Source organism: Dipteris shenzhenensis, chromosome 29 (assembly GCF_047967505.1).
Source record: "Dipteris shenzhenensis isolate YYH24624 ecotype China chromosome 29, Dip_SZ_1.0, whole genome shotgun sequence".
Lineage (NCBI taxonomy): Eukaryota > Viridiplantae > Streptophyta > Polypodiopsida > Gleicheniales > Dipteridaceae > Dipteris > Dipteris shenzhenensis.
Genome location: NC_141624.1, coordinates 2,171,179 through 2,192,056, shown reverse-complemented (window position 1 = coordinate 2,192,056; position 20,878 = coordinate 2,171,179). Strand labels below are relative to the sequence as shown.

Here is a 20,878-nt window from a genome sequence, read left to right as displayed (position 1 = left end):
AGATTATGCTGATGATTCTTTCTTTACCTCGAAGAATACGCCCCATGATCTTGGTACCTTGATGCAAGCCCTCTCTATTTATGGTTTGGCAGCTGGTCTTCATGTTAATTTTCAGAAGTCTAAGCTGCTCCCTTTGCATTCCAAAGACTGGCATAGTCTATTATGGCCTGGGGATATCATTCCACCCACTCAGTTTGTTCGTCATCTTGGTTACCCTTTGGGGTGGGAACTCACTCGCCGACAACAAACTGAATGGGTTTTGGCTAAGCTTCGGAAAAAGCTTGAGTATTGGAAACTGGCAACCTGGCCTTTGCACGTTCGTCTTCGAATAGTGCAATCCATCCTTGTGGCATATATTCAATTTTACTTGCCATTGATCATGTTCACTTAGGCAGATCTTGCATCTTTCATGTCTGTCTTTATGGAACTCTTCTGGCAATCCAAACATGGCAGAAAAAGTCTCAGGCTGCTTTCGATGCATCACATTTGTTCTCCCAAGATGCATGGTAGATTGAACATCACGGATATTCATGTGCATATTCTTGCCCACAAGGGGAAAATGTTGCTGCAATTTCTGCAAGGTGATCAGCCTTGGGCTCTTATGATTAGGACTCTGGTCACTCATATCAGTATTTCTGCGTTTGGTCATTGGCAACTCGATCACTCAGATTTCTTTTTTGGCTGCACTGATGGCACTTTGCCTGGATGCCCTTTTGTCTCCCACTTGCTTCTTGACTGGAAGCATGTTCTTTCTCATCTAGAATGGAATGGACGGCAATCTTTGCTTGGGAATTCTTTGAGAGCTGAAAGCATTCACTGGTCGAAAGTCTTTCAGCCTCCCTTGGCTTTACAGGAACCTCTTCCTACTTTGTCTCGTTTAAAGGCATCACCTCGGTTGCTGATGTTATAGATGATGCTGGTACTGTGCTCCCCTTTTCTCTAGCAGCCACTACATATGGATTGGGCTCTCATTATCGTCCTTTGTGGCGACAAATTACTTCTATGCTTTCGCCCTTTGTTCCAATTCCTCCTTTGGAACTCCAGGACCGACTAGAAGATTAGACTTTGACTTCTCCAGGGTCCTCTTCTCGTCCTTTGAGGCTATCTCAGATTACTGTACCTGCATTGTATAAAATCCTTTTGCCTCAACCTTGGGTTTCAGAGAGAGGTGATTCTGTTTGGCGAATGCATCGCCCAGCCAAGTGGTGGAGGAAAAGATTACAGCAACTTTGAGCCTATAAAGTACCGCTTCGGCAACAGGTTTTCTTTTGGCGAGTTCTTTTGGGAGTGTTTCCATCTATGATCTGGACAACTATTAGCTCATCGACACATTGCTCTTGCACTTTGCCATAGGTGTTCTGCTTCTTCGGAGACTGTGCCTCACTTGTTTTGGCATTGTCCGTGCTCTCGTGAGTTTTTTGATCTGCTTCGACAGCACCTGCGAGCGAGATTCCCACCTGTTCCATTTGGGAAGTTCTTCTAGCTATTTGGGTTTCATCCATCCAGACTGGAGTTTCATCTTTTCTTCGTTTGGGTTCGCTACTGGGCACTATGGACTTTATGGACATATAAGAATTGTAAAGTCTTTGGTAATCCTACTTTCTCTCTGTTTGGCTTTTTTAGGCGTTCTCTGCAGCAATCTTTCTTTGATTGCTTGCAGACCCACTGCATAGATCATGAAGTCTTTTTGGCATATACTGAAATTTTCAGTTGATGTAATTGTAGAACCTTTCTTTGAGGTTACTACTCATATAATATAATCAATCAATGATTTCACCCCAAAAAAAGTGTGTGTGTGTGTGTGTGTGTGTGAAAGAGAAGATTATTAAAAAAGAATTTTATTAGCACTGTTGCTCTTTCTGACAAGAGAAAGATCTAGAATTTGATGCACAGAAAGTTCACTCTAATTTGCTGAATCTCATTATTACAAGTCTGACTGTGACAACACAACTCAGAATAAGGCCTCTGATGTGCTCACATCAGCATTCATATTGGCATGATGTACCAGCATACTACGCAAAAGCAGACCATGTATGACTCGAAATAAAGCCTCTGACATTCCAACAGACATTAAACATATAGACAGCAGATCAATTGAAAATAAGATATGGAAGGCCTTTGGTCTGCCAAAAAAAGCACGACCGCTCTCCTTCGATGATTGCACTCAAAGCTCCTGTTGCATCTTCTTAGCCTCCTCCTGAATGGATTGAAAAAGAGCTGTCGATAGATATCGCTCTCCAAAGCTAGGAAAAACCACCTGAGAAAGAACAGTATGTTATCACCATCTCATTATAAGGTTCAGTTGAAATGGGCATATTTGACTAAAGACACATTGAAGAATTACCACAATAAGCTTCCTGGCATTCTCTGGCCTCTTTACAACCCGAATAGCTGCAACTGCGGCTGCTCCAGATGAAATGCCCACCTACACTTGACAAAAAATAATGTTGACTGCTATCAAACAACAACGAGGGCAACATAAGGACACGGGATCTAACAGAGTATGGTGAAGCTTACAAGACAGACAACAATGTTGTTGCAAACACAACAAAACAAGGAAACCTTTCATACATACAGCATGCCACTTACCAACAAGCCTTCTCGAAGAGCAAGGTCCTTTGCCATCTCAATTGCTTCATTACTTGAAACCTGTAACAAAAGAACTGTTAAGCCTGAGTACAAAAGATCATAATTTACATAGTAGCAGCAACATCCAAGGCACCCTGGCTCAAGCTCTCTCTATACTCCTTTCAAAAAAGTGATACTCTAGCATGCCATGGAGACTGCGGCACTTAGACAACCTGGAAGACAATCGTCCTTTTTTATGCAAGAGCCATTAAGGATAGAAATCAGAAAACAAATCAATCAATCTATCTATCCATACATCCCCCCCCCCCTTCTCTCTCTCTATGTACACACACACACACACACACATAGACTCATCCTCTAAAAACACAAGACATAGTGCAGTTTCAATCTCATGGTAGTCGCTCAGAAGGTTGGAAACCATGAACTCATTTACGCATAGTAGGGACTAGCAACTATGACATCCCCACCGCCATCATCAGCGCCCAACAGTAGGGACTAGCAACTAGGACATCCCCGTCGCCATAATCAACGCCCAACATAAACTCAATTACGCATGGTAGGGAGTAGCAACTATGACATCCCCACCGCCATCATCAGCGCCCAACAGTTGATGTAGATCATAGTATAAACATATGCTCTCACACATACAAATCCACACACCCATACATACTTGAGCATCCATTATAGAAAGGTCTCCGTACCGAGTTTCTGTCAGCACTCCGGAGGTGAAGGGTAGACTCAGCCATGACAAAGGCTAGCACTAAAGGAGAACGCTAATAAAAAAGTAGTCCACGTTCTTCTCATTCAAGCTACAGCTATTTTTGAAGACTATACAATTTCAATTAAATCTCTCCCAAACAAGCATCTAATATTGTAAGACTACTATTGACATCCACTCCCAGCATGCCCTTTCTTTGAAAAACTATTGGGGGTCTTGAATCTTGGGATTAATGAGCACATGCTCAGCCTAACGAATACAGAATAAGCAGATCTCACACGCTTCAATAGTCAAACAGGGAGCCAATAAACTGGAAGGCCATTCTACTAGGAGATTCTGCAAAGACAAAACAGGACACTTGGTCACCCTTTAGAGCACATGCACTTTGGTTTATATGGATTACCACGAATAATCTCCAATTTAATCAAGTTGTATTGCAAGCTGACCTACTGTTTGTGAACTGGCTAAACAGGACCAGAAGAAAATCATAGAAATGATACACAATTTCAAAGCAGAGGCTGCCCTCTTCAATGCGGACCTGCAAGAACACACTCAAAGCTGTTTTGGGATTGACAACTCTACACCTTTTGAAATCCCTGTTGAGATCACTGAGTTTCTTAAACAAGTACCCTCCACAACTGTTAAAGAGGAGGTAGACTCACCATGTGAAGCCCAAGCAGATGACACTGACAGCTCTGGGGACTCAGAGAGCTTCAACTACTCTGACTATTTCAATGATGACAATACAGATGACTCCTATGTTCCTCTCTTTTGATTCTGCTGCTACTATGTTGACTCCACGACTATTTCTCAGAAATGTTTTGATGATGAAACTCTCCCCTTGGGGGCTGGTTGTTCTTTGCCAAAGAACATGTAAATATTTATGTTGATGATGATGATATTTTAATATAACACAAACTTTTTTCTGCCCTTTAAAAAACATAAAGGTTCCATTGGGCTGAAATTCTGTCCGGCGTCGGAGCCTCTACCATAAAACCACTGCATGGGCAGAGAATGCATCCTGGCTTTCCGATTAGTCCCCATGCTGGGGTATAGGCTGCTTGCCTTTGTTGGGTAATGCATGCGCAACCACCTGGCCAATCTGCTAAGAGATTTGCTAAGCAATCTGCTATCCCAACTATAGAAATGTACCTTGGAGAAAGGAGTAGAATGCCTCAAGGAATTGAGCATGCATAGCTCGAGAGGTAGGAGAGCAAGGCTGAGTGGTACAAACATCTGCACCATCCATTGTAGAAGGCATGTGCTCATGATGAGCAACCTCATCACTGTCATGGCGTGACCCTTCAACATGAGTGACACGCTTGGGTGCATGGTGAATTGTCACTAGAAATAGAAATCCAATTTTCTGCCCTACAAGAAAGCCCAATTTGACAGAAACGGCTGCCCCAAAATGTGAGTACAAATGTAGGGCAAAGAAAGGAAGCCGACTAAGACCTCCCCGTTTGTAAGCCCCCTCATGAGGAGAGCATGGGGGGGTGAACCTAGGTCCTGAGAGATGGCCAGATGGGTAGGGATAAGAGAAAGAAAAAAGTGGAGAAGTGGCTGCCACATGGACAGCAGCAAGGCTGTCATATGGGCAGCACATCAAGAGACTCACCTGGAGCTCTAGAGGCTGCATCAGATGGAGTTGATGTGCAGAAGACATGGCGGGGATGCTCCGGGTAGCAGGCAGCTACATGGCGAGATGATGGGGCAGGCACGGGGCCTGCAACAGCCCTAGAACAGTGCAGCAGGGACCTGGCCAGTGGCGCAATGCCATGTGGCAGGTCATAGCCCTGCATATGGGCCTGCAACAGGCTTTATATATAGACAAGCCCCCAGTCAGCTGTGGGGGGCTGGAAAGTCGGCCCAATAGGGCAGCCATAGGGGCTGCGCCCCTGCAAGAAAAAAAGGGCCAAAGGCCCCGGTTTTGTGAGCCAGTGGGGTGGTTTTGTGGGAGACAGAGTTGGCCAACAAGGGGGTCGGTTCATCCCCCTGTTGGTCCGGTTGATGTTGGGGCAGCCTAGCCCTATAAAAAGGAGGGACAATAGGCCCCATTTTGGCATCCAGCAAGTAGCCAACAATTGAGCAGGAAGGAGCAGTAAGAAGACCTCTACTTGGGCCTACATCCAAGAGGTGGAGAAGGGTCAAGGGAGCTACAGACTTAGCTCAGGAGAGGCTGAAGCCTAGGCTGTATTCCATGGCAGTAAGGTGCTAAGATCTGGATGGAGAGTCTACATGAGCTCGAGGTGGAGCACACAGGCTCAGAGATCTAGAGGTGCCAGGCATATAGTAGGAGGATCTTTTGGTATTGTATCCTGTCCAGTTTGTGGATCGACGGAAATATAAAGCATTGCTTCTATATTTGTCTCTAAGCACAATCTATTTGCTAGTCTGCATATACACATGAATTTTGTAAGGTACATACTTGATGAAGTTCGATTCCATAGTGAAACACTTCAGCGTGTAATTCCAAGGCTAACTATGAGTCTTCTATTGTGGGATACCCTCAGTGTGAGAGTTCACATTTCTGACAAAAACCTGCTGTACTGAGCACCTGCTATAGTGTGTAGAACCACTGAAATTGTCGATGGAGAAGCTCGAGAGGAAGGTTGAGGAAGAGGCTTCGAATGGAGCCCGAATGAGCCCAAACGGGGTTGTGGAAGTCCTTGAGAAGAGGCTAGAAAAAGGCCCTCTTTTCCCTCTCTTTTTTTTTTTGGGGCCCGGGGGGGGATCTTAAGTCACCTATAACAGTTAGGATAGCCCTAACCTAAGACTTAGTTTGCCTAACCTAACCCAACCAAAACTTAACCTAACCCCAATTAGGTTAACCCTAGCTAGTCCTAATTAACCTAACACCGTTTGCTTTGTTGTTTCTCATTTTCTTCGCTTTCTCCTTTGCCTTGCCTTCTATTTCTCCTTTGATTTTGTCCTTTGCCTTGCCTTCTTGTTTCTCCTTTGATTTTCTCCTTTGCCTTAATTTTTTGTTTCTCTTTTTCTTTTCTTTGCTCCTTTTCCTTTTTTCTTGTTTCTCACTAGTTCTTATGACAAAATGGTGTGTTTTTAACTTTTGTAGGCATCCATAGGGAACCCTAATCTCTCTCTTTTCCTAGCATCCGAACTCCAGGTAAGGAGCTCTTCTCTTCCTCTCTTTTTAATTCATGCTATGTTTCATATTGGCCATTTGCAAAGCCTTAAGCATATGCAAACCTAACCTAACCCAAGTTAGCTTAACCAAATCTAACTAATTGCACCTAACCTAACCTAGCTAACCTTGGTTAATCTAACCTCTGAATCAATACTTTGTAGGCTAAGGTTTGCAAGGTAGAGGCAACGCATCACCGGTGGCAACGTGGGCGATAGAAAACCATGAAGCGGAAATGATCACAGGCAGCGACAGTTGAAATGAGCGGTGAGAATTTTCGACGACACGGATCGACGGATCAGTCAGACATTGCTATTTCCGGTTCAGCTCGTGGGGAGGCTCGGCTTACTCCAATGGTAGATGCGCTCCTCTTCCCCTGTCATGCTTGCATCTCTGACAATCAACTATCTTCCATTTACTCATTATCATTCCAAAACAGAGCTTGCTCTTTTCGGGCAGCCTCAATGGAAGGCCCAGGATTGATTTTGAAGATCATCTGGTCGTCGTGTGCTGAGCTCGAGGTCCCTTGCGTACCATATAATACACAATTTGCTCTAGCTAAAGGATCTCCTCCAGCTCATCCACTTCTAGGTTGGGAAGTTGTAGGCTCTGGCCGTTAATATTTCTTCAGAAGACTCACATGAAAGGCATTATGAATCTTCCAATGCTCTGGCAATTGCACTCTGTATGCCACCTCATCAATTTCATCTGTGACCCTGAAAGGGCCATAGTACCTAGTAGACAGCTTGGCATACACTTTCTCTTTTCCCTTAAGCTTGTGAAGCTTGGCTTTCTCAAATTCTAAAAGTACCCAATGGCCTCTCCTGAGGTCTAGTTTCCTTCTACGCTTATCTGCAGCTTTCTTTTGTTTCTCATGAGACCTTTATATTTCTGTCCGCACTTGGCTGAATGCCGTTTGGAGGTCTCTGACATACTGATTAGCTGCAAATATCTCATCTTTGGTCCTCAAGATTAGTGGCAAAATCACCTTTGCATATATGACCTCAAACGAGGCTTTCCCTGTGGAGGTATGAACTGTATTATTGGATGCAAACTCCACAAGTGGAAGATACTTTTTCCAATCTGATTTTTTATCAACGATGTAGCATTTTAAAAGGTCTAGCACAGTTCAATTTGCTACTTCACTTTGAACATCTGTCTGGGAATAGAAAGAAGAAGAAAAGTTCAGATCATCCCCATATTATGACATAAGGCTCTCCAAAATAGGAGGGTCTTGGTCACTAACAATGGATTTAGGCATGCCGTGGTGCTTGAAAATCTAAGCTAAGGAAAACTTTAGCCATATGAACTGCCTTGATTGTCTTCCGTACTGGAATGAAATGGGCCTGCTTGCTGAATCTGCCTATAACAGTCCATACACCATCATTTCCAGTGTTTGATCATGGCAAATAAAAAATGAAGTCCATTGCTATAGTGCTTGAGGCATAGGAAGGGCATTAGTAGGCCAAGCTCTTCCGTCTATCATACTTGACATGAGACATTCTGTAACAAACTGGTGTATATCCTTATGCATAGCTGGCCAATAAAAACACCTCTACAAAGCTTGAGTAGTAGCTGCAGTTCCTCTATGCCCAGCATATGGATGGCATTCCTCCAAAATCTTTTGCCTCACTGCTTCATAGTGAGTCTGACCCACACTTGAAGATAGCTGGTTGTAGACTTCTGTCTCGCCATTTGATTGCGGATGAAAGATGCTAGAGAAACTAAGTTTGGTACCAAAGTTGTCGAACAGGACTCTCCAAAAGTGACTAGTGAATTTGGAATCCCTGTCAGATACAATGATACGAGGCATGCCACACATGGGATACCACCATCTGAGAAAAAGATGAGCTATGTCTTGTGCGTCGATGGTACCCTTGCATGGAATAAGCATGACAAATTTGCTAAACCTATCCAGAATGGTCAGACACATGGTGTTACTGGTACCGATGGCTGGTGGAAGATCCGTAACAAAGTCCATGCTAATCTACTCAAAAGGATGATCTGGAATCTCAAGGGGTGGAGTAATCCTACTTGCTTCCCTTGGGATACCTTCACTTGCTGGCACACCTGGCAATGAGATACATACTAATAAACATCTCACTGCGTAAATGTGGCCACCAAAACTTTGCTGACGTGGAATAGTCTTACTAGCTCGGGTCCTTGACCCTTGTGCATGAGCTCAAAGTTCTAAGCAAGCTCGTATGCACACTCATAATCCCGTGGCCAAAAACTAGAGACGTACCACTGGATGTCGGAGAACGCAGTCCATGGAGGAACTTGCTCATCTTCAGAGCTTCCTCTAGCTACAACTGTACAAACACCTGAGTGAACTTGTTGGCATAATGGTTCACCGTCTCAGTGTCCCCCTGACGTAGCTCGAAGAACTGACGTACCATGGATAAAGCAATAGAAGTGTTTTGGTTTGCACAGTTATGTCGAAATTCTTTCTCAGTTCTTTGACTATTCATGAGCTTTAGCTTTGAATATACAATTGTTTTTGAGTGCATGCATTATTGAGTGAGGCATAGAGCCAATAGTGGTATCATAGCAACACAGTCGAGCGTTTTAACATAGATTCTTTGTGATAATAATCATTGTGGTTCATGCATGTCTAGGAAGGCTATTCAAAAGTGGTCAAGTATCCCGGTTGTGAGAAGACGCAGAAGCAATCAAGGTCATAGGAAGCGATCCTCCCTCAACATCCTGGCTGAGGTGTGCTTTCAAGTTCTCAATCCCGCAAGGTTGTGATGATGGGCACGTCAAAGAGAGACAAGCATGGTGCCATATTGGTGACTTTCAATGGCAAGAACTTTGCGTCGTGGCAGTTGGCTACATGTCTGCTCTTCATGCAAAAAAGTTTATGGCATATAGTTCCTGGTACGGAGAAGAAACCGAAGGAAAGGTCTCATGATGCTGACAAGATTCCTATATCGGAGCAGAAAGATGAAGGCAATAGGTTACATGGAAAGAGCTCTAGGACCTGAGTACTTCCACCACCTCAACATGAAAGCAACTGCAGCTGAGAACTGGCAAACACTGAAGACTCTCTTTGGAGTTCATATGAAGCACTCGAAAAGCAAGATCTTTTTGACCTTCAGATAAGATATTGAAGCTCCTTGTGAGCATATTGTTGGGTCGCTCTTTGTGAGCGCTAGTTGAGAATGTTTTCGAGTAGTTGTCTTCCACAGCTCCCTCATTTCGGCTGACGGGGAGACTATTGGAGTGAGTTAGTGCTCATCCTCATGAGTTCATCTACTTAGTTAGGATAAGTGGTGTGGATAGACGTGGTGTAGGTCCACATGGCTTCCTTGCATGCAATAGATGTTCGGATAACTATGGTCAAGGGCTTGCTCTATGGTGCATGTGTGCATCTAGGGGGATCACATGTGTGTGTGTGTGTGTGTGTGTGTGTGTGTGTGTGTGTGTGTGTGTGTGTGTTGTAGAGGCACATCTAGTGCTATGATGTGTCTAGTGTGTGACCTAAGTGATGATGTAAGCCAAAGGCCCCCACATGGGAGGTTCTTTTAATTTAGGTCAGTCCCACTGATGTAGGGGCTGATTGCCACTGATTTAGGGGATGCCTACACCATCCTCTCTTTCTATAAAATGGAGGTCATTCCTTCATCCTAATACATGGATTTTGCCTCACTTGTGCTCTCACTCTTTGTGCCATGATGCATCTCTTCTATCCCACACTCTTCTACATTTGGTATCAGAGCAAGGTCGATCCTACCTAGCTCCTAGAGTCACCTAGAGCCCAAGATTTCATCTTCTTCATCACCTTCATTTTGTTTGAGCTCTCTTATGGCCTGACCATTGGAGGCGCCATATCTCAACATCCGACCGTTAATGTTTAGAACGCTTCATGCTGTAGCTTTATCTAGTTAAGGCGCATGTCTTCACCGTTGGGATCTGCACAATTAGGCTTCTGCTGCCCGTGCTGACACTCAGACTGCTCGTGGAAATTTCACACAATTCAGCCTGCTGGAGCCATATCTCGTCAATTCCTCTGAGGGCGTGCTGGGCGACACTCTTGGGAAGGTGCTGATGAATTTTGGTGGACAATGGTCCACAGAATGCTGAGAACAAAGCAAAAGACCAGTCGAAAAAGGCGGGATTCCAGGCGAGATTCCCACAAACAATGCAGCCTGTTTTTTCACCTATCCTCTCCTGAAGATCTTCTCTGATGTTAGGCCTTTCATTTGTCTCTGAAAGCCCCTTGAATGACCTTCTCTACAGCCTCAATTGCACCCTCAAGCTTCAGATTGTTCGATTTGGGGGAAACAGTCAAAATATGGTCAAACTTTGACCATCCCACAGGTTTGACCAGTCAAAAATTTTATTCTATATCTATTTAGCTGGCTGCACTTATAGATCTATGTTTGACTAAGTATTGACTCCGAAATGGACTCCACAAGTGTCATGGTACTTGTCATTTATGGTGATGATGTTTACATTGTCTATGTTTGAGCGCCATTTGCAAAGGGATAGTTATCATTTTGAAGATAGGTGACTTGTGTTGAGAGATACTGGTTGTAAGAGAGTAGACACTGCTTGACAAAGGTAAGACCCTCTCATGGCTACTTATAAAATTGACAAGTTCAATGGCCAAGGATTCCATACTTGGCAGATGAAGATAAAGTTTATGCTTATGAAGGAAAATCTATGGGACTTAGTCAAGGAAGGAACTCAAACCTCTCAAGAAGGTGAATCAACTACAACAAAAGGTAAAGAAAAAGCCACTGACTCTACTTCTACACCTGCAGATGCAAAGAAAATTGAGAAAGCCTATGCCATCATTGCATTAGGTTTGGGTGATGACGATGTACACCACATTTCAGATTTGGAATCCCCTCTTGAAGCATGGCACAAGATAGACATATTGTTTGGTGCTAGCTCTCATACTTCCAAATTAAATCTGAAAATTAAGTTCTTTGAACTTAAAATTCAGGGAGATAATATTGCTGCCCATGTCAACACTATGAGAAGTATTATGACACAACTAGCTTTAATTAATTCCCCTGTCACTGAGGATGATGCTATGGCAATGCTTTTAAAGAGCATGGCCTCAGGATTTTGACTATGTGGTTACTACTTTGAACAATCTTCCTCAACCCTCATTAGAAGGCATCATTAGTGCCTTACAAGAAGAGGAAAGAAAGAACACTTCAAGAATGGTCAAAATGCATACAGAGGCACTTGCAGTGAGGTTTTCAAAGAGCAAGTACAAGGCTTGTAAACACTACGGGAAAAACAATCACCTTGAGAAGGATTGTTATAGAATCAACCCTTGCTCATATTGTGGAAAGCATAATCACTCTGAAAAGTTTTACAATGAGAAGAAGAAGACTATGTCAAATCTGGTTGAAGAGAGAACTCCATCAGCAAAAGAAGCATCCAACTTTGTAGTAGAAGACAAGGACTTTGCCTTTTGAGCAACTTGTCTTTGAATTTTTGTTTATCATCACTTGGTCAAATTTTGAGGTTCTCTACCTGAAGTAGTACTCCAAAAAGAATGTCATATGTTTTGTCTTTTGTAAATCACCTCTGGTCACCATATGATGTAGGCCATGTGATGTGTTTGGTCTATCTCAGTTTTGTAAACCTTGACCCTTGGGCACCTTTGCTAGCATGAGATCCTAGACATAGCTTTATCCTTGACCACCGTGAGATGGCCATGAGTGACCACCATGAGATGGCATGAGAAACTATGAGACTAGATGTATCCTTGACATTGCAAGAGGCAAACCCTTGAGGGGAGGTATGTTGGAATAACTATGGTCAAGGGCTTGCTCTATGGTGCATGTGTGCATCTAGGGGAGTCACATGTGTGTGTGTGTTTTGTAGAGGCACATCTAGTGCTATGATGTGTCTAGTGTGTGACCTAAGTGATGATATAAGCCAAAGACCCCCACATGGGAGGTTCCTTTGATTTAGGCCAGTCCCACTGATGTAGGGGCTGATTGCCACTGATTTAGGGGAGGTGCCTACACCATCCTCTCTTTCTATAAAATGGGGGTCATTCCTTCATCCTAATACATGGATTTTGTCTTGCTTGTGCTCTTACTCTTTGTGCCATGATGCATCTCTTCTATCCCACACTCTTCTACAATAGACTACATAGGTGGAGGAGACAACAAGCCGACTTCATTCTCACGCTCTCCAGGCGATTCCATGAGAGTCAACCTCCACAATTTCAGGGAGGACATGCAACTCTTAGCCTCTCCACAATTGAGGTTGACGGTTTAGGAGCTGCTAGCTAGCACGAGAAGAGGCAGTCTCTCTTGGCGGTTTGCATGATGCCTTAAGCTTTGGAGCAGGTCGTCTTTTAGTATGTGGGTGTGTAGATGATTGTGTGAGAGCCTTTGTGGCTATTTCATATGTTTTGTAATAAGCAACAAGCTCGGTCGAGATGCGCTCTGATTGATAAAGCAATATGAGTGTTTTGGTGTGCACTGTCATGTCGAAATTCTTTCTCAGTTCTTTGTCTCTTCATGAGCTTTAGCTTTGAATATACAATTGTTTAAGTGCATGCATTATTGAGTGAGGTAAGAGCCAACAAGCGGGCAATAAGAGTGTCTCCCTTTCCTCCCTCGTTGGTCGGAGTAGAGAAATGAGGAGTTGCCAATCCCCGTTCTTTCTTTTCCTCTCGAGCGGTATATTCTCTGAGCTCCCTGGGCATCGCGGTCAGGGAGTTCCTTGGCTTCCCGAGCCTCGTGTTCCTCGAGTTCCTAAGATTCCCGAGCCTCGTGGTCCCGGAGTTCCTAAGCTTCCCGAGACTCGAGGTCCCAAAGTTCCTTGGCTTCTTGAACCTCGCGGTCCCGGAGTTCCAAACCTCTCGATCACATTCCTCTTTGCCTCCCGAGCTGCTCTATCGCGCTCTTTGGTGGCCTGCTCACGATCGTCCTGCATTTACTAGAGCTGAGCCATGCAGTTGAAGAGAGTCTCAGACTATTGTTGCTGCATCTGCATCATAGTCTGCATCATGGCCATCATGGCAGACATTGAGGTATCTGCAAGGTTCTGTGTTGGTAGGGGTTGGGAAAAGGATCCCTCCTCCCCACTTGCCTTGGAATAGTCCCTAATACTCAAGGTGTTCTTACCGGATCTTGTCTGGACCATAAAAGAGTGGGGCTATCCTAAACTTACCCTCCCTATCTCAGGAAAGAAAATCTGAAGCTCTGATACCAATGTAGCAAGGAGATAGAATAACTCACTCTCTCTCCTGCTCAATACTAACTGAACTGAATAATGATGCACTCAAACACAGGTAATGCTGTGGAGTGAGTGTGAGAATCAAAGGGAGAGAATATAGAAGGAAATGAATAATGAACAATGTTTGGCCTAGACGGCTGAATACAATTCTAGAATAGATAAGAACTGTATGGAGGGGAATCCCTCACTACAAAAGAGAGAACTAACAGAACTACTGTAGACTAACTGAAGGCTGGAGGGGCTGCTGGTCTGCTGCAGTCTTCTCTGGCCTGATCTGAACTCAACTGCTGCTACTAGACTAAGAGCTACAGCTGCTTGAGGAGATAAGAAATGAGGGGAAGGGGGCTGCATTTTATAGGCCCCCTTTGGCCATAGAACCAACCGACTGGCTGAACCCTGCTCCACCAACCCCTGCAGTCTGTTGACTGACCTGCTGGATGCACCGACTTGCCACATGGTTGCTGACGTCATTGGTGACATGGTGCCTATTATTGACGTCATCGTCGTTGACCTGGTCTGTCTGCTGCCTGTGTGGCAGTCCCTGCTGACGTGTCTGCTATGTGGCAGGTGAGGTGGCTACTGCGTAGCAGCTGACATGGTTGCTATGATGGCTGCCTGCATGGTAGTCCAGAATGTCCACGGGCTGCGGATGCCTGTGACACTGGCTGTCCCTGCCAAATGCAAGCTGACCATGCATAATTTGGAAAACTCGGAAAAGCTTTCTATACCAAATGCGGCATCAAACTACCGGATAAACTGCATAGCCTTCTTAGTGTGACCACACTGGCCATTGAAAGTGACAAATTTTACAGATTTGCCGCTTCTTTGAATTCTTTAGGCTTAAAGGCCTATGCTGCAGCTCGCTTATGCTTAAGCACCCCTTTCGTTTTAACCTTGGCACGGGTGTAGATGAAGATGAAGACGTAGAACTGGAAGAAGAGGAAGGACTTGAGGATCTATGATGATGCCTGGTCCTCCTCTTCTTGGAATGAGATCTCTCTTCATAGTCGTCTCTTTTCCTCTTTTTCTTGCGCTCATGGCAGCTTCTTACCCTTCCTAGATGCATAATCTGAGGAACTAGAAGGGGTTGAGCTTAGAGATATTTTCCTGCTTATCTCTTTCCTGCCTGCTTCAGAACGAGTCTTCTCATGTTCATAGTCACAAGAAACGTTTCGTCCATTACGTCATTTCGTCGTTTCGACAAGTTTTGTTTCGTTTCGTTTCAACTTTTCAGATGAAACGGATAGGTTTCGAATTGATACTCAATATATACCCTTACAGGGGCGAATAAGATATGTTATATTTAAGTTAGGTAAACAAAGAGAGATGCAAGTCAAGACACTAAAAAAGGAATTCAAAACACAAACATATTTTTAAATTTATTTAAATTCAATCTCCTTTCTCAAGTTCGGATAGGTTTCAAGATGATACTGAATGTATATAAGGATATGTTATATTCAAGTTTAGAGTGAACAAAAAGAAATACAAGATAAGATACCTAAAAAGGAAATTCAAAACACGCACATTCTTCAAATGTTTTTAAATTCAAGTGTTCAATCTCCTTTCTCAAGTTTCAGCTTTAGGACATTTAGTATTTATGGAGTCAAAACTTAATAGCATATGGATTCTAGAAAAAATAGGGCAAAAACGAATATTTTGATTTGGGTGAAACAAAGGTTTCGTTGAGAGTGTTTCGTCCGGTTTCGAAAGGTTTCGTCTGTTTCACGTTTCGAGGTTTCGAACAAGACGAAACGGGTTTTCATGTGACTATGCGAGTCATGTTCTTTCTCACCACTAAGGTTCTCCAATCTGCAAAACAGCGGGTCCTTCCTTGCTTCTGAATATATCTTTCTTTCTCTCTCTCTCTCTCCTCCTATTCTATCCCCTTTCCTATGCCTGCCCCATCCTCCTCTTCTACACATGGCGGTTCACATCTCTGGTTAACACTTCAAGCAAAAGATACCTTATCGCTAGACAACCCCATCCTCCTCAGGAGTTATCACAATTAAAAGATATAACCTCAATAAGACTAGTATAAATCAAATCTCATGATTTAAGGACATTACTGTGTGCATACACCTGGAGGTACTATGAGGAGGTTATGGCTCTTGGCATCAAGTATCATAAGCGGTATAATGATCTGTCCAATGATAACCCTTCATCCTAGTGGGAAATGATGGGACTTCTGTTTGAAACACAGAAATCAGGGTAATAATTTTGCACAAGGAAACTGGTCAGAGGAGGTTTATAATACGCCCCAAAAAAACTTCTCAGAAACACATTGACAGATTAAGAGGAGCAATTCAGTGACAGTGCACCTACAATGGAAAGCGTTACTAACTTGTAGAACCTCGTCCAACATTTCCACATCCAAAATGCCAGGAATAAAGCCAGCACCAATTCCCTGAATTTTGTGAGGACCTGTACAAGAATTTAAGGTGTCTTGCCTCAGTAGAATTTAAATATCCCTTACAAGTTTTAAGAGACAATTATGCATGCCTAATTTTCAGTTGGCAAGGAGTTTCACCTGGCTTCCCTCCAGATAGCACACTGCTTTCCAATGGCTCTACACCATAAACCTGCATAAACATATGATGCTGAGAGTGAGACATTACAAAAAATTTCATTAGCCTGTACAGTGACCCACAGAAAAAGTATTCCCAGCCATTATTGTGCATAGGGATGTCCAGCACGTGTCCACGTCATACAGGTACCTTGATATTGGGGTTTTTGCTCTTCAAAAACTGACCGGCACCCGTAATTGTTCCACCAGTACCAATACCAGCGACCAGAATGTCCACCTTACCAGCTGTACCTTCCCAGATCTCTGGCCCAGTCGTTTCAAAATGCACCTGTTGAAAGCATCAGAAATTCAATTGTAAGCCAACCAAACTTTCGAGTATGAGCAGTATGGCAAATGGGGAAGCAACCACATGGCAGAAACATGCTCACCTTTGGATTTGCAGGGTTTTCAAACTGTTGGAGCATGTAAGAATTGGGAGTTTTAGCCAATATCTCTTCTGCTTTTTGAACAGCTCCCTTCATGCCTCTGGCTGGATCTGTTAGAACAAGCTCCGCTCCAAAGGCTCGTAACAACTGGCGCCGCTCCAGACTCATAGATGCAGGCATTGTGAGAATCAACTTGTAACCTTTAGATGCAGCAATAAACGCCAGACCTATACCAGTGTTCCCACTAGTAGGCTCAACAAGAACACTCTGCAAAAAGGAAAAGATGGAAGTTTATCGTCATGATATGAAGAATAGCCAAGAGCAATCTGTTTAAACAGTCAGTGATGCCGACGACCATGGTTGCTATTTCATTTGAAAAGTTGGAAGAAACGGTCTTCACATCACTGAGACAAAAAACGATGTGTCAAAAATCACCTCAGGCGTAATAGCTCCCTTTGCTTCGGCATCTTCAATCATACTCAAACCAATTCTGCAAGTTAGCCAGGCGTAAGATAAATCTGCCATTGACAATAATGGACCATAAATGAGTCAACAGTCCCCACAAAAAAACAGACAGGTTGAGACTGTGGTAGGACTCCACGTCATAACCCAGGAAAGATTAAGAGCTGCTTCGAAAGAAACGAGAGATCCTACCTGTCTTTTACGCTACGACAAGGTTCCATGGTTTCCAGCTTGGCAGCAATACGGCCCATGCTCCCCTTCGTCACCACCTTATTCAGGTATACCATGGGAGTCTTACCTATTAGCTGCACAACATCATCCCAATCATGAACTATAAAGACCCAATCAATGGCTATAAAGACCATAATTGTACAAGATATAGCCAACCACGTTTCTGCCCGACGGGGATCCATTAAGAAACAATAGTTCTTGCAATATGAATGTATTAGTAGGAAACATGAAGGACAACTCCCCTCGTTTATAATACCTGAGCTTAATGATGAAGGTTTTTTGGCCTTCAAATAGAAACCCATCGGCGTCATACTTTTTACACAAGCTCACAGTTGCTATACAGGCGATCCTTTTTAGCAGCGCAATACAAAAATTGCTTATTTGGCTGAACAATCTACATAAATTAGATAAATAAGAAGCTCTTAAAGCAGAGATCTCCACTGTGGGAAGAAGGCCCCTGAGACGAGACGAAGAGGTGGTTGGCAGAAAAGGGAGCGGACCTGGGTGATATCCTTGACAATATTGACGCCTTCGAAGGCCATTTGGGTTCGGATGAGATAGAGCAAAAGGGAGGCGGAGGGGGAGGGAAGCTAAGGAGAGAGGAAGGGAGGTGGGGGGAGGAAGAAGGGGGGGTGAAGGAGAGGGAAGAGGAGGAAGCGACGGCCATAGCCACGGCCTCTAGTAGTGCTTAGCAAGGAAGGTCGGCACAATTTTCAAATTCTTAAGGAGACTTTGCACATTTTTAAACTGAATTATAGCTTACAAAATCTCTTTTACTCAACATTTTAGCAAGTTTCATTGTATATAGTTTGCAGGTTTTCTCTCCGAACACTTAAGTCTAGACGTGTCTAGCCTAGGACATCGCCCCGACAAAAGACCACACGGCACCCTGCCCGTAGCCTATGCTACCGTGGTAGCAAGGTCAAACACTGAACAAATTCAACCTTATTTCCAACGAGCATGCACTAACCAAGAACCCACGCATGGGGTTTCATGAGAATGCTGTGTTTGGTTACTTGAAATCCCTAGTAACAGATCTAGTGTGGTGATCATCAAAAAAGACTCTCTGGTTCATTTGTTTTTTTAAACAGCTTCATTTCTCACGCCCTTAGATATATTTTCTTTTCCTTTTGTTTATTATGTGCACTCTCTCTCTCTCTCTCTCTCTCTCTCTCTCTCTCTCTCTCTCTCTCTCTCTCTCCACTCCCCATTGGATAAACTTGCCAGCATCAAACCATTGACATCTATGCATGTTCACATCCCAATGACAAAGAAGTCATGTAAAGTTCTTAAACTTTCTTAGCTTTCTCTTACACATGCTCTCAAGAAAGTCTTATTCCAAACAAAAAATCCAATTCCACTCTCGAGGTAAGATCCATCCGCCCTAGCCCCCCCCCCCTTCTCTCTCTCTCTCTCTCTCTCTCTCTCTCTCTCTCTCTCTCTCTCTCTCCACATCTAGATCCCATGTATCTCCACTCCCATTAACTAACTCCCAATTAGAGAAACATGCAAGCATCAATCCTTGACATCCACACTTGTTCAAATCCCAATGGCATGAAAAATGTTGGATAAGTAACAAATGAAAGAGTTCATAGAACATGGTCCAACTTTCTTAGCTTTCTCTCACACATGTTTTCAAAAAAGTATTCTCCAAATAAAGAATTTCCATTCCGAATGGATGTAGCTGGCACAACAAATTACTCTCTTCCATTGCAATGCATGCACACCCAAATGATTACACTTGGTTTAGGAAGCATGCCAATTAGTAGAATACAAAGACATAAATCAATACAATGCATCAATGAATCCTCAAATTACATATAGCTTGGTATATAAATAGGACAAAAGTAATAGTGACCTACCTTTAAGGAGGTTGCTCACAATTTGCAATAATGACCTAATAAACAATACTTAGACCCATAATCCATTCAACAACGTGGTTATTCACATATGGCTTATATGTGTGCATCAATTATGCAATAATATTCATACCAAGTTTTTATATCTCGTTCAAGAATAAGGGCTTCGGGCCAAGTGCACTTGGTGAAAGGTTACTTAGATGAATGCAGTGAAGGGATGGCACAACGCTCAGGAGATGACAAACTAACCATGACAAGCTCACCCTAGTGATAGACAAAAGGGCTAGACATTGCACCATGCAATCTCCAATTCAGGGAACGGTACATCCTCGCATGGATGACTTTCTTGACTAGATGCCTCCCGGTTTCTCATTCTTCAACGAGAAAGGGAGTCATGCAGGAGTTGGTTTGGTTCCAGTGAAGTTTCCAACCTTGATTGCTAAATAGCAAGAAGCTTCTTCTTCTAGCAGAAGGCTCACAAGAGAGAAAATGAAAGTGAGTCTCAAAGGAGGGATTGACATTGTGAAAACTTGCATTCTCAGTAGCCTAGAGCAAGTTAAGCCGAAGCGGTGCAGAGGAGTTGGTCAAAATCATGTCCAAACAAAAAGGCAAAGAGGGGATCATTCTGTATCCCAGAAGCAGAGGGTGGTTTGAAAGAGCCCCTAAAGAGCCATTAGAGAGGGAGGAGAGCCATTAAAGAGGGAGAGCAACCATCCAAACAGTTGCACTGATGCAAAAGATGGAGAGTACCTATCGGGTGAGCTATCAATTGTCTGCATCCACACTACTTTCCTTGAGGAAACAGTTAAGTGGTTGAGTACACACGTACTTGTCAGGTACAATCATGGTCCTCGACCTCTTGTTACATTTCTTAAGAGATTGGTTTGAACAAATTGGCTCAAAAAAGGCTTGGTGATAGTGAACATTCATTTGATGAGAATCGGATTCTTAGTCTTTCTTTTTTATAATCCTAGCATGGCAAATATGGTTATGTGGAATGGAACATGGACAATAAAAAACTATCCCCTATCATCACTGTCTTTATGTGCTCTATTAGGTCTATTCTTAGGGGTATAATAAGAATGCTTTGTCTACCATAGAGGGAACCCCAAGTGTATGTGTTGATGGATCATGTAGTACACCCTCATGGAGCTTTTGTGTTGAAAGACAAGAGGGGAGCAAGTATGAGTCAAAATAATTCCTATAAGAATATCCCAAATTCTTGCTCCCTCTATAGGCATCCAATGGCTGGTTTTATTTAGACCTACCTTAAGAGATATAGCAAAATGAACTATAGTAGTAAGGGTGAGAGGGAGAAGGAAGTTGAGAAGCCAAAGGTTCAAAAAAATGATGCTAAGTAGGACCCCAAGCAGCCACCCAAAGAAGGGTAGAGGATATGCAAGCTGAATGACAACAGCAAGAAAATGTCTATAGTGATCAAGGAAGTGCAAGTAAGGACGGGAGGAACATGTGCTAGTGCCTAAGGTGACAAAATCTCCAAGATCAAAATCTTGACTCAGACTCCTAAGAGGGTTGGTTTGAGGTATAGTGCAATACATAAAGTTTTGAGGAGCAGCTTGAAAGAGTAGATAGGGGGCTCCCAGGGATTGATGATGAGGAACCCTTTACTCAAATTAAAGTGTTGAGGCTGCCACTATAAGAATTGAATGGTGTGGAGAGCAAAGAGACAAATAAGACAACACAGGG

General features: G+C 43.4%; 1 protein-coding gene across 2 annotated transcripts; it reads right to left on the bottom strand.

Annotated features, from left to right (window-relative positions):
• Positions 1–1,835: 1,835 nt before the first annotated feature.
• On the bottom strand, positions 1,836–17,944 carry LOC147882302 (cysteine synthase-like). Of its 2 annotated transcripts, XM_087400603.1 has the most exons (10): positions 17,813–17,944; positions 17,274–17,386; positions 17,055–17,109; positions 16,623–16,886; positions 16,385–16,522; positions 16,198–16,249; positions 16,012–16,091; positions 2,590–2,649; positions 2,345–2,425; positions 1,836–2,257 (listed from the first exon to the last, which is right to left on the bottom strand). In XM_087400603.1, exons 1-10 carry the CDS (start codon positions 17,852–17,854, stop codon positions 2,165–2,167), a joined length of 978 nt encoding a protein of 325 aa, XP_087256729.1. In that variant the 5' UTR covers positions 17,855–17,944; the 3' UTR covers positions 1,836–2,164. The 2 variants fall into 2 exon arrangements, with proteins under 2 accessions (XP_087256729.1, XP_087256730.1); XM_087400604.1 differs by lacking the exon at positions 17,813–17,944 and having other exon boundaries at positions 17,055–17,137; positions 17,274–17,358.
• Between the last annotated feature and the right edge of the window lie 2,934 nt (positions 17,945–20,878).